General features: G+C 33.3%; 1 protein-coding gene across 1 annotated transcript in view; it reads right to left on the bottom strand.

The window, feature by feature from the left end:
- Window positions 1-3276: 3276 nt before the first annotated feature.
- LOC136830791 (zinc finger protein Xfin-like) overlaps window positions 3277-15047 on the bottom strand; it is a 64910-nt gene continuing 53139 nt past the window's right edge. The window contains exon 3 of the mRNA XM_067090716.1: window positions 3277-11020. Within this exon, the coding sequence (XP_066946817.1) occupies window positions 6028-10479 (4452 nt within the window). The 5' untranslated portion in view covers window positions 10480-11020 and the 3' untranslated portion in view covers window positions 3277-6027. The remainder of the gene's footprint in view (window positions 11021-15047) is intronic.

Raw genomic sequence — 15047 nt, 5'->3', positions numbered from 1 at the left:
CCATATTTAGCAATGCGATAATTTTTCTACATTTCACAACTTGGCAAGCAATTTAGACTCATTACTCGTTCCATCCTGTGTCTCCTTATAACATGCCACAATGAATTCAGGCATTGATTTTACAGTATACTACAGAGGAAAGCACCTGGAGCAATATGTATGCTCTGAGGTTACATGAAAAAATTTCATAAATGTTGCATAATTCATCCCTAACTGACAATTGTTTGGTAAAACATTCTCGTAAACTGTTAAATACTTACTTACATTACCATGTGGTTTTCCCAGATGTGGTAGAAAGTCTTCCGACAAAGGGAATTGGGGGGGATGGCTTGTGCAAAGACAGGCCTATACTCTCTCACCTTTGTCTAAAATGAAACTAATTTTGCACACAAATTACAACAATGAACTTAGTCTGTGATTTGCATAAATATGGCATAGGATGTTATATATACAAACGACACCACAGAACTAGAAAACAAATCCATTACATGTACATTCGTTGAAGGTTAACAGTCGTTAAATTTGTTTTCCAAAAACCTTCACAAACTTCACTGGCACTTTCCAGTTATTTGAATTTACATCCATAAATAATGAAATCATGAGAGAGGTTTCATAGAGCTGCCTTATAAATCATACTGATATAAATCTATTTCTTTGGCTCAATATTCTACATTAAATATCGAATTGCTTTGACCAATAACCATCCAATCCAGCAAAGTACCTGTTGAAAACAGAAAAAGATCATGTTCATTAAATTTCCACATATGGCATTAAATAATAAGATTTTCCTACCAAAGAAAAAGCTAATTTCTCAGAAAATTACAAGTATTTCCCAATAATCTGAGATCATAAAATCTATTCAATCACTACTTAGAAGATATTTTGGGCAGTACGCACTCCCTACTTTTTCATTTAAAAGTAAGCCAAGTTCATGGCAAATCTGCTAAAGCAATAACCTCCCTTAAAATCAGCCTAGATCTGTCCAAGAGTCAGAACTGGTGTATAGAAAAGCATTAGTATTTTGAGTTCATTGCTACATGGTCCTGGAGTTATAGGGTCACTCAGGTAGACCAATAGGTCACTTGTATCTGGAGATGATAATTAAGTTTACCCACAGTTCTTGTGTAGTGCACAAATCTGCTAAACACTCACATTTGGTTGGAGGAGGAGGAGGAGGAGTAGTAGTCTTGAAAAATAACAACCTGACAAAGGTGTAGCAAACTGTTATAAACCTCCTGAATATAAATACTGTCTCACTTTAGGGACATTCTAAAATGCTGGCAAAAACAAATATCATTGGACAGACTTTTAGCGAGATACATACAATGCATCTCAAGATGAAAACAGTAGACAGAGACATTAAAGAGATTCAACCCCAGCACCACAGTCACCTTCCACTGTTATGGAAGCAGACTCCCCTTCTTAAAAATATATCTCCTCCTCTTCACCTTCCAAGTACACCAACAACTCTCTTAAGTACCGGGAGAGTGAGAGTAAATTTGTCTATATTTCAACTGTTTATTTTGTTGAGTTTCTTGTATAATGTCTGCATACTAGATTGTTAAACTGAAGTTAAAATGCTTTTCTTTTTTCTTATTTTTTTAAGGTCTGGAACAGATTAACCCAATTTACACTATTCCTTACAGAAAAAATGTTAGTATTCGAACATTTCAGCATTCAGACAGCCTTTGGGAACATGATAATTCTGAGTACTGTGATGCCAATATATTTAACAGATAAGTACTCAGCCTTCAGAACAGAATAAGCCTGAGTACTGTGGTACCAATATATTTACTTTATGAGAGAGGGAGAGAGAGCATCTAAATTTCCCTTTTAACAGACCCATTTTCTGAAGATTTTTGTGCTCTTCATTCTAATCATTTTCTCTGAACAGGCACGATGATATTTAATTTTTAACCATTACATTTTTCAACTGTAGAAACATCAGAAGTTTCAAATTAAATTTTTATTAGTTGTGTGTTCTTAATTATATTTTGTTTCTAAATAAACACCAAAATGTTTCCCAAATCTTCCAAAAATCCAGATGTCTGAAGTTTTACTGTACAATACTGGCTAGCTCCTATCATATAATCTTTGCATGGATAGGGATAAGAAATCGAAGGCAAATTTTGATGAGACTCCAAATTCAGATATTCGAACCACATTCACAGCTATACAAGAGATGTTCCAATTTTAAACAGTTTTCCAAATCCATCCTTTTTCAACTGACCAGTCCCTTTAATGCCTACTTTGGTAAGGCTCCTGCACGGTTCAAACCATTTAAGAGCTTCAATTAAATTGTAGGAAAGTATTTGAACTGCTGAATAAGGGAACTTCTTGAACAGTCATTTTAGAGAGCTTACATAAACTTAAAGAACTTCCAAAAATACCTCTTAATTTATGAATTGTGCTTTCCAAGTATCCTGAAAAAATAGAAATTCCTTTTCTTTCACTTGAGAGAGTAAGCACTTTCCAAAAGTGCCCAAGGCTGGAGAATTAAAAAACCAAATGCCTCATAATAGTGAGGACCTTGCCATGAACAAAAAAGGCAGTGAGGCAGTGCAACCACACCTCACTGTAAATCACCCTTACTCAATAATCATCACTAGTACCATAGCAAATCTAATTTCCCTCTAAAAAGCACATCAATCATGCTTAAAATTTTATGATTAAAATGTATTGTGTAAACACACTGGTTTGTAACTTGAAGCATATATCTTCCACCTACTACCATGATACATTTTCATAATGTTTACCATTTTCCCTGAAAAAATAACATTATTTACACAAACGTAAGATATACAACCCTGGTAAAAAAACAAGCATTGATACAAACATAACTAGTCTGAATTTTCTTAAATGCTGAATTATTCCTAATTTATGTATCCTTCCCTCACCTACCATGAGGCCCATTAATACCTTTAGAATTCTATCTCACTCTTAACCCTTCATTAGCCTTTCCCCGTAACCAGGGCTTCACAACAGAATTCAGCTGAAAAATAAAAATGCTAATGCACTACATATACAATACTTCCGATAACCATGATCCCACAATTCATTTAATGCCACGAATACAAATTCATATTAAAAAATATATGAACATTTTCCTTTTAATGCTTTTGAGAAAGATCTTGAGACTAATTCTGTGTAGTATCAATCAACCAATCACATAAAGCACAAAGATGAAATTTTTACTACTATTTTTACCTCCCATTATGACAAACCTCATGTTAAATATTGTGCTAGGAATCTGTAAAATAAATCTATGCCACCAGGAAAATTTACAATATTTATTCAAATCAATTTTATACAGTCAGTCAACAGAATAATTTTCATCTGAAAATTTGTCAAGAACACAGCATATGCATTGAGGATGACTTCAAAATCTACTGGCTCATACTTGTGGAAAATCAAATGCACCATCGACACTGCAAAATGTTGACTTACAGCATTTTTGTCAAAAATAAGTTCTTGTTACACTTCCTTCTCAAAATTCTGGAAACTTCCGCAATTTCAGAAATAGCCTGAACAAAAACAAAAGTTACACTAGCCAAAGATCACAAACTCTTTACTACTGCAATAGAGAACTGCAACCATTTGCATTTACACAACTTCCTGCTATTCCACAATGACGGCAGAACTTTGTTGTCAGCTGTTTGTATATTTTAACTCCTAAATACAATTTTTTTATGTTACAAATCTAAATACCATAGGAGAATGAACCCTAACCCTTCCTACTTTCTCATCTCATAATGATAATAAACATGTCGACTGTCCACCTCAAATTAAAAATGATTGTATTCACAGAAATAAAGAATGAATGCATTTACTGGCAAAATTAAGGAAAGCAATACCCTCTCAAGTAAAAAAATAATGCAATGAACTGAAATACTAATCTAGTTATGTGGGGAATTCGTCACGGAACCTGACATATTTACTGTTCTTTCACAGAGTTTTCACAACAAAACAGCATCCCGTGTAAAGAAAGTATTTCCTTTGGTCCATCTCCCTGTAGGAATTTGATAATAATGGTTATTTCTTGTTGTATCAAAGCCTGTCATCACAGAACATAAACACCATAAAAAATAGAAGTATGGATGTTCTGCATTAGATATACACAACAGTTGTTCAGTGTAATGGGATCTAAAGGCACAGTTTCTTTATGTTTAATCTTTTAACCTTGTTGAAAATCTTCCATATAAATTTAGATAATTAGGAATTCCCATTACTGTACTTCTTTACTACACTTGTTTCCTTTCATATGAACAGGAGCTCCACGGTAACATTTTTCACAGCTTCCATCTAAAGACAAACAGGCTTTCTACAGCAACTTTACACTAGAGGCCAACCTTAAGTCAAGATTTTTAACACAGTGATATTATAAAAGAACTACTTATTATCAATAAAGACAGACTTCTACATAACAGCTGTGACACACATACAAACTTCTCTTTACAATAAGTAACAAAATGCTGAAAATAAACACCTTTCAAGACAGATCTCAAGTTAAAGTAATATAACCCACTTTCTTAACTGTACCAATTTCTTAAGTCAAATATAAAGAAATGGGCTCTGATAGGCAATGATTTTTATTTCATATAAAATCCTTTCATTACAATCATTCTCACAATACCCTCCCAACTAGATGAAGAATTTCAACACTATTTGTAGTGAAACTAAAAGGCATTTTAGATCGACATAATCCCCTGATCAAATGTTGAATGGTTCCAAGAATACTGCTAATCTTTTCACCAACAGATAATACTAGTTACGCCAATAACCTCCAGTGTAATCATTTCACTTCACCTCCAACCACACACAAATTCTATCTGCCTAAATTTCATGATGCTGCCACTGTCTGGTATACATGAAAATAATGCTTCGTTTTTATAAACTATCAATTTTCATTATAATTTGCTCCAGCAAAGCCTTCGTTAATTCTTTCCCATTCAAGTCTCTTCACAAAACTAAGAGATTGTTTTCACAGGCGATTTACTTGAATACATTTCACCTCAAAAGCTATTCTTGAGATGTAATGAAAATGGCAACTTCATCTTAAAACTTACTGAATTATCAAAAACAGCACTTCAAGGCAAAACTGCATTGAAACAACATTGTTTTAACTAATGACTGTTCAAGAAATACACTAGTACTGAAATTATTGGTCTATAAACATAAACTGTATGCAAAAGACTGTGATTAACAGGGTTTACATTATGAAATTCCATTGTTTCAACTCACAACTGTTTATATTCCTGAAATAAGACTGATTGTTCGAATAAGATAAACAGTACCGTATTTAAATTTTTTAAATTTCACAAAATAAGATTATTACATCCTCAACTGAAAACTTTTTTCAAATTATTGAGATTAATGGTGTCTCAACTCGTTCACAAAATATTAATGGGCAACATGTTATTAGCACCCTTTGTCTTTAAAATGAAAATATTTCTACCATATTCCACGAACTGAGTTTCAAGCTGTCAATATTTTCAACCAATTCTTTGGTAATTTTTTCTTTCAGTACAGTATATAAAAATATTCACTTGACAATTTTACATACTAAGAAATTAACTACACTGTAACCATACTGAGCTTAATAAAATATGTGCATGAAACTAGTCTTAAATGAAGACCTAATGGACTATAACCAAAATTTTCAATGTTTATGACAGAACTGTTACCTGGAGGACAGGACCTCAAACAAATTATCAACATACTGTAATATGTACTATGTAATACAATCACTGTCATTTTTAAAAACCAATGAAATAAACACACTAAATACTTATGAAACTAAGAACTTTGCTTCTTTCCAACCTGAAGTAAAGACGTCAGTACACATGCACCTTTATATTCTTACACCACAAATCCTTACCCTCTCTGGCTTCAAAAAAAACTTTATGAAGATCCACACGTTTGACTAGAAAAAGGTCAAGATATTTTCCAGCAAAACCATCTTTGCTTATTCAAATTTCACAAGAACTTGACAATAAAGGCACAAACAATTAGCTCCCTTTCAAGATATCAATCAGGTACATTTTCAAAAATGTCTTTTGAAACACTGCCCAAAATTACTCCAAGTCGATGATATTTCTTGATGTGCTTATCAAGGGAAATTTTGAAAAAAAACTTGGAATCACAACTGAGGCACACAAATTTTTGTGCACTTGAACCCAATAACTTCTTACGATGGTACAATAAATTCGTCCGTTTCACGTTTTTTCGCAGCAACAAGTTTCTGTGAACATGCGAATTTTTACTGCAGAGGGGCCCTACCGATGACTTGAAAATACGAATATCTTTCTTATACACTACACGTTTGTGCAAGCGAGCATCTTGGAACTTGAATAATGAAGATTTCTTTGGATTCACAATGTTCTTTTCCCTTAAACTTATTGAGGATCTTTGCTTCTGAGACGAATGCAAAATTTTATGAGATAAAAGAAGTTTCATATTTTTGAAAGTCCTTAAACAAAGTGTACATTTAAATATTATCTTTTTCTTCTGCATTACATGGGTTGTAAGATGCTTCTCCAAGTCTGTCTTAGATGTACCATAATACATTCCACAAATGTTACATGGTGACATACGTTCAAGAGTTACTTTAACAGTCCTATTGATTCCATGACTATTCTTCAATTTCTCAGAGGTGAGACTATCATCATGTATCTTTCCATGATATTGCCTCTCATGTCTAAGTAAGTTACCCCTATCCCTGTAGCAATTACCACAATCGCCACAAATGCACCAGTTATCATTTTCATGCTGAAGTATATGCTGTTTAAAGGTTTCTTGACAAAGACACTTATCACCACAAACACTGCAAAGAAACTCCTTTACTTCACTTTCAACCAGGGAACCATTAGTTTCTTCAAAAGTATTTTCATCTGTGACCCAATGTTCACTATGCGCATACATCGAATGCTCTTTTAAGCCTTCCTTAAGCCAAAAGCAAAGACTGCAATCAACACATATATACCACTTGGACTTTTCATGTTTAACAACGTGAGCAGCAAAAACTTCTCTACTTTCAAATCTCCTTCGACAAACTGGGCACTTGTACAATTTATTTTTGTTCTTAACTTCTGCCTGACAAGAGAAACCACTTTCCACTTTACCAACCAGTTTCTTTTTCGAGCTATTATTACTTGATGTACTTTCTTCATCCATCTCACCACCTGCATCAACTGTAACATTCTGATTTTCATGGCTGACATATTTCTCCTTTAAGAAATTTCCATGTTTAACTTTCATACATTTGTGATACAGAAATTCATCTTCTGCACTAAATGCCTTCTCACAAACAATGCATGTAAACAACTGAGAATTCTTATGAGACTGCCAATGTAATTTCAACCTCCTCCTATCTATAAATTTCATATTACAAATCGAGCATTGTATCTCAATCAGTTTAAATTCTTCATCCAAACAAATTTTTTTATGACTTTCCAAATGGAGTTTAAGCACACTTTTACATCTGAATATTTGTCTACAATGCCTACATTCAAAATGGCCAGATTTATCATACACATCCGTCTGACTGTCACCATATTGTTTAGGTACATTCTTTCTGATTAATTTATTTGAAAAACTACCTGTTTTTCTAACAGGAACTAATTTTTCTTGTTCAAATTCAAAAACATATTCTCCAAAATGAGTTATTTCACAATGGCGCACAAGATTCCTTTCATTCCTGTAAGCAATTCCACACTTGTAGCATAGATACCAACCAGCATTTTCATGTAACTGCTTATGAGCCTCAAAGGCAGATTTGACAGTAAACACTTTGCCACACAATGTACAATAAGGATTATCTTTCAGATACGACTTACTAGATATCTCTTTACAAACATATTGCAACTTGTCTGATTCTCTAGTATTTTTAATGGTCCTTTTCAGAATTCCTTTTGAAACATTTACATTTTTTAAATCACAACCATTACCAGCTATTGTCCCATTTCGACCGCAATCATCCCCTACATTTTCGGAGAGTTGATTCTTAACATCACTAATACTAATATTACGGTTCTCTAATTTAATTGATAACGGCACAATATTTCTGGAATTTTCTAAGGACATTTCACTTTGTTGTAAACAGTCTTCTTCCTGCTTTTTAAAACATGTTTTAGCATGTGTACTTAGCTTGCAAAGAACCATAATTCCACAACTGGGACATTTTTTGTGAGCATTACGACCCTGCATCTTTCCTAGTTTCCGCTTTCTCGATAAACACCGCCTTTCTACCTTTACTTGAGGTTTTCCTGACTTCTGAATTGTTTTCTTATTTGGAAGCAAGTCTTTAACAACAGCACTACCACTACAATTACTAGCCTCTAGAGAATTGGCTAATGATGACATATAACTCTGTCCTGCAAATTCTGGTTTATTTTCTACATTATACTTTTCCCTTATTCTTGAAGAATGATTCTTTTCCGAATTCACTCCGAGTGTTCTTGACTCTTCAATACTTGTATTTTCCACGAAAGATGAATCCTTATTTGTAATACCTTGACTGACAGTACCTGAAAAAGACTTCTCTAATGAAACAACATTAACAGTATTATCACTTAATGCTGTCTGGGTTCTGTGCATTCCCTCAACTTTTCCATCTTTGCATGAAGGTAATCTAATATCTTTTTTCACATTTGTACCCTGGTTTACAACTTTATTCTCTGTGTCTATTTGGCTATCATTACTGCAAGAATGAAAGTGTTCTAAGCTCAAGTCTCCAACCATTGGGTTATTCATAAATGGATCAAATGACTTGAAATCTTCTCTGTGTTTTGAGCTATCCCTGGGAGCACTCTGGAAACTTGGAACACAATAACTCTCATCCTTGACAACCTCTCCACAAATGTCCTCCGGCACATCTCTTTCCTTTTTATTCAAAGCTTTTGTTTCTGTTTTATATAAGGAAATCCTATCTTTGGGACTATTCACTCTTTCTTCATTGTTTGATGATGGTTTTTCGTCACTCAAAATTAGCCTACATCGACTTAGATTATCGGAACCACACTTTCCACGACTAGCAATTGGTGATTTCACTACAATGCTACTTTTGTAGGTAGCAACATCTCCAAGGGTAGAAGAGACTAAGGGACACACTATCTCCAAACTGCATGGCTCAATTAATGGTTGTTTCATCTTGGATTCTCCAGTCTCTAAATTTTTCTGCGAAATTTCAGCCATCACTGCTTTATACTTAGAAAAAGTTAGACCATGATCTACTTTTGTCACAGAACCACCTTCATTTGAGGATAATGAGTACCCTGATAAAATTACTTTCTTTTCAATGCCTTTAGATGGACTACTGGGCAAATTTTCATGAACTTGAGAGTCATAGCTAGAATGAGGAAGACTTCTGGCGCTAAGATTAACTGAACGATAATTTCTATTCACCTTCAAAGCAATATCTTCCTTTAAATTATATTTTAAAGCTTCTTCCTGAGGTTTAAGGGAAAGCTGCATATCTGATTCTAATCTTGATTCTTTCATTTTTGTAGCATTAACCACTGCAACTATATCTAACTGTTTGGCTATCAAATTGCTCTTCATGTTTGAATTCAAATGTTTATCAAAACCCTGAAAATCATTCACTGGTTCTCTGCTAGTTTTACATACAGATGAAGCCACACTTCTGGTCATCCCAGACTTACTTTCGACATGCCTCTCTATGTGAACAAGAGTAGATGGGAAATCTTTAAATCTCTTTCCACAGATCATACATACATGATTGTAACCATAAATCAATGGGGCCTGAGATACAACCATTTCCGTACACTCAATATACTGGCAAAGATCAGCTTGAGTTCTACAAGTTTTAATATTTTCCAATGCTTCTATATGCTCTTTTTTGTGTTTCTCATACATACAAATATAATCAAAGTGTAATCCACATATTTTGCAAGGAGATACTTCATCAACCAACTCCTTATGAAAAATGTAATCTTTAGCTGAATAATCTTTACCACAATGAATACATAAACGCTTCCCACGGTATTTCATTTTTTCAACTACTTCTTCATGCATTCTTTTGTGTTTCTCATACTGACAAAGATATTCAAATCTTATACCACACTTCTTGCAAAGAGCACTTACTACCTCTGTATGACAGAAATAATCCTCACCAGAATACTCTTTCCCGCACTGAGCACATAACTGTTTACCACGGTGAACTTCCAGGTGGTTCTTTAAAATGCTTTTTTCAGCAAATACCTTACCACAAGTGAAACACAAATATCTTGGGGGTAAATGCACTAGCTCATGATCTGTGAGTCCACCAAGGGATACAAACTTCTTGTCACACTTTGTACACTGGTAAGGTTGTTCATTTGCATGCTGTTTTGTGTGATTTATAACGTCTGATTGGGAGTTAGACGTATAGTCACAAAAAAGGCATTTGTGCTTAGCATTACTTGGACAATTTTTTAAATGATTAACAACAGTTCTCTCACTTATAAATGACTTTTGGCACATTCCACAATAGTAGGCCTTCCTAAAGAAATTGCAAACATGATATTTTTTCCAACAAAATCTGTACCTAAAATTTAACAAATACTTTTTCGAATATTACTGATAAAAGTAATGTGACTAGTGTGTTTTGATTTATGTATCATATACTTAACACTGTTTCTGAAAATCTTTCCACACTGTATGCAAGTATGAGCATTTTGTGATACAGAGCTCACTAATTTTGTTACAGCCATTTACTGAAATGTGCACGAGTCATAGCATTAAAAGGGAGATGCATATCACCTTAAGACAACTACTCAATACTCTGGAGGTATGGCATCATGACTTATGTATCAGGTCCCTTTAATGGAACAGAAGTGCAATCATCCATCATCGTAAAGTTTCACCAATTCTTACTGCACTTCATAATTTCACAACCAAAGTATCAACAAAATTCAAACGGGTGAAGAATTTCACTTTTTTAACTCTTGTTGATAATGCTGCTCTCCTAATTTCCCTGCTGACTTCTTCACTTAGGGCTCCATCCATTTCTCTCATGAAGAGCCTGTTGGATGTAGGAGAACATCAATACAGTACTCTGCACCAGAAACCGAGATGAAGTTACACATCATTTTACACCTTAAGCAAGTTTCAAAGAAAATAAAACATAGCTGCCACATAAAATCAAGTTCAAGAGGATGAAATCTATTGAAAGAGTAAAAGGATGACTTTCCCCTTTATACAAAGCAAATCAAAGCATGTGCATTCATGTGAATTACCACAAATAATAATACAGTAATAAGAAAAAGAACTCAAGCAACTTGCAACTTTTGAAAACTTAAAGTTTCATACAAAGGCATGAATTCATCACTGACCCAAGAAGAGTATCCTGACTCACAGCAATGCCCATTTGGTTCTGGAAACAGTGACATATTGTGGTAAACCACACAAGTTTCAGCACATATTACTTGGTTACATGGTTTAAGGGCTACTGTATGCATAAAATCATAACATTTCCTTCAACTATCTGACCACTGACCTTACTGCGCAACACAATTGCTCTGACCTCAAAGATCTGTGAAAATACGAATTTTCTATTACAGCACCTTCATTCACAAAAGCTTTGTAACTTAAGTGTTAATTTTGTTTGCTAAAAGTTTTTCCTCGCATAAAAAAGTACATACTCTTGCTAAAATCTCTGGCATTCTATAAATATTACAAAATCATTAGTACTGTACTCTGTATGAACTCCAACTGACTACCTGGTGATCCACAGACAACCCTTCCTACAAATCTTAGTTTGCTGGCTGGCTTGCTATCCATGAAACCCTGCATGTTGAAGTATGCGAGACAACGCAACCAGATCTGACCTTTAATTAATTGGCTAGGCTAATGTTTATGTTCTCAAAATCAGCTGACTGAGCCTACTAGAGAAAGAATTAGGAGAAACTACTAGAGAAAGAATTAGGAGAAACTACTAGAGAAAGAATTAGGAGAAACTACTAGAGAAAGAATTGGGAGAATCATTTTATAGCTGCTAAAAGAAATGAATGTATTAAATGAATTATTATTTTTATCTTTGTACATAAATGGTAAAACGGTATACAAAGGTAAACTAGCATAATTTACATTAAAGTAAAATCCCTCTTAACCACAAAGCAGCTGTTATCCAACTTGTTTGTTTACATCTCAGTGTTGTTTATGTCAGGTCTTAGATAAGTGGTTGTTAATTATAAGTTATGGTTGTGAATTGTTACAACAGCCATAATTTGGTAAACTTGTTTGAAAAAGCCTAGCCTAGTACAATCTACTGAAAATGAAATTTAATCTACAAGCATAGCCTAGTACAGTATGATCTTCTGAAAATTAAATTCGTTCAGTTAATGAACTTTATTTTTTACCTGATGTTAGCTTAGCTTTGTATACCTGTTTTAAAATTATGTACAAAAATAAAAAATAATCATTCCAGTGACAGACTCTTTTCTTTTAGCAACTAAAAAATTTTGCTCTTAATTCTTTCATTAGTAGGCTCAAGCACCTGATTCTGAGAATGTAAATATCATCCTAGCCTATGTAAATGTATATGGCAGATGATCGGTTTTTTATGCATATTACGACGGTGATATAACATCATAAAGTAAAAGTGGATTCACCAAGTAAAATATCAGTTTCAATACCATTACCCTTACCTCAAGTACAGCTGTAATAGCCTAATTTGCTTAAGCAAATGGATACTATAGTACATTCACGACGCTCCTGATTGGCTAGTGGTCAGCCAATCACAGCGCTGGAAAATGGCCAGTGTTCAGTCTCTCTCAAAGCTCTGGAGAGTTAACTTCCATTAAGCCTCAGTTTTACCCAAAGAATAGTAGTGTTTCTCAGTTTCATCACTAAACATGTCAAGCCAATGGTTGAAGGATTATAATGATATATGAATTATTTACTTCAATAAACTTAATGGTAAGATATTTGGTAGTGAAATAAACAAGAAATTTTTAAAGATAAAATGTATTCTTTCATTCCTTACATGGCATCGCAGTGCATTCGTCATTTATCATTTTGTGTCTCATAAAATTTCATGGCTTAAATGTCATGGATGGCAATGCTACCTAAAAAGTATAGGTAGGGCTATCAATCAATATGAAAATAACAAGCAAGCAATTTTAAGAATATTAAAATGTGCGGGGATGCACGCAGACTATATATAGCCTATCCTGGGCAACCAGACAGCTCCTTACACATTCCTTACTTCTAGAGGAATCTCTTGCTTTCACTTGTTGTTATTTGGGGCCATACTTGAATGACGCTTGTATGTCAGATCTTGCATTCTAGTTCAATAAATGAGCCTAGGATTATGTAATGACTTGTCTATGGCTGTCTGCAATCACCTACACTACTAATATTGTGAGCTTCCTCACTCCACTACAAAAAAAACTACATACACATATCATACTTTTCTATGTATCTACATATGTATGCAGTCTATAATCATTCATTTACTCATTTTAATTATTTTCCGTATGACAGCCCCTGACAAGGCGCTACCATAGGCCTACTGTCAAGTGCAGCTGGTTGCACCCATGTAGAGAAGTTACCTCTTTATTCGGACGGCCATAGACGAGTCATTACATAATCCTAGGCTCGTTTATTGAACTAGAACTCAAGATCTGACATACAAGCGTCATTCAAGTATGGCCCCAAATAACAACAACTGAAAGCAAGAGATTCCTCTAGAAGTAAGGAATGTGTAAGGAGCTGGCTGGTTGCCCAGGATAGGCTATAGTCTGCATGCATCCCCGCACATTTTAATATTCTTAATTGCTTGCTTGTTGTTTTCATATTGATTGATAGCCCTACTCTTTAAAAATTTCTTGTTTATTTCACTACCAAATACCTTACCATTAAGTTTATTGAAGTAAATAATTCATATATCATTATAATCCTTCAACCATTGGCTTGACATGTTTAGTGATGAAATTGGGAAACACTACTGTTCTTTGGGTAAAACTGAGGTTTAATGGAAGTTATAACTTTTGAAAGACATGTTCCTCAGGTCTCAGAGCAGAGATGTTAACTCTCTGGAGCTTTGAGAGAGACTGAACACTGGCCATTTTCCAGCGCTGTGATTGGCTGACCACTAGCCAATCAGGAGCGTCATAAGGACAGCGCTAGGCCCCAAATGCACGGCTGATGTGAATGTACTATAGTGAGTGTAACACCTACTGCAAGTCAATAGTTCACACATACACACTGTGTATCTTGTGTACAGTACAGTAATACAATATGGTGACAGTACTGTAATACAAGAGCGAGAGAGAGAATTAAGGGTTGCATTTTTTCAAAGAATTTATGCTATTTAGTTTGCTAAAAGTATGATGGAAAAAGGCAGATAACTGATTTTGCACAAAATTTTCAATTTAAAGTGTGACGGGTGTTGTTTAGGTGAGGAAGAGTGGGATGCTATCCTTAAACACCCCTAGATTTTTATACTTGCCCTAATCAGGATTTCATCATTATCTGACAGGCACTTGGTTCTATTAATCATGATAATTGAAGCATTAAATTACATTACATTGTACACACACACACATGCATATATATATATATATATATATATATATATATATATATATATATATATATATATATATATATATATATATATATATATATATATATATATATATATATATATATATATATATATATATATATATATATATATATATATATATATATATATATATATATATATATATATATATAATATAATATATCTATATAATACTATATGTATATATATATAATATATTATAATAATAATTTATAATAATAATATATATATATATATAATTATAATTAATTATAATTATAATTATAATTATATATTTATATATATATAAATATATATATATATATATATATATATATATATATATATATATATATATAATATATCTATATAATATATCTATACATATATATATATATATATATAATTATATCTATATAATTATATTATAATTATAATACTATATCTATATTTATAATTATAATTATAATTTATAATTTATAATATATATACATACATA

Source organism: Macrobrachium rosenbergii, chromosome 4, assembly GCF_040412425.1.
Source record: "Macrobrachium rosenbergii isolate ZJJX-2024 chromosome 4, ASM4041242v1, whole genome shotgun sequence".
Lineage (NCBI taxonomy): Eukaryota > Metazoa > Arthropoda > Malacostraca > Decapoda > Palaemonidae > Macrobrachium > Macrobrachium rosenbergii.
Note: the sequence above shows the minus strand (reverse complement) of the source record. Positions and strands in the feature narration are given on the sequence as shown.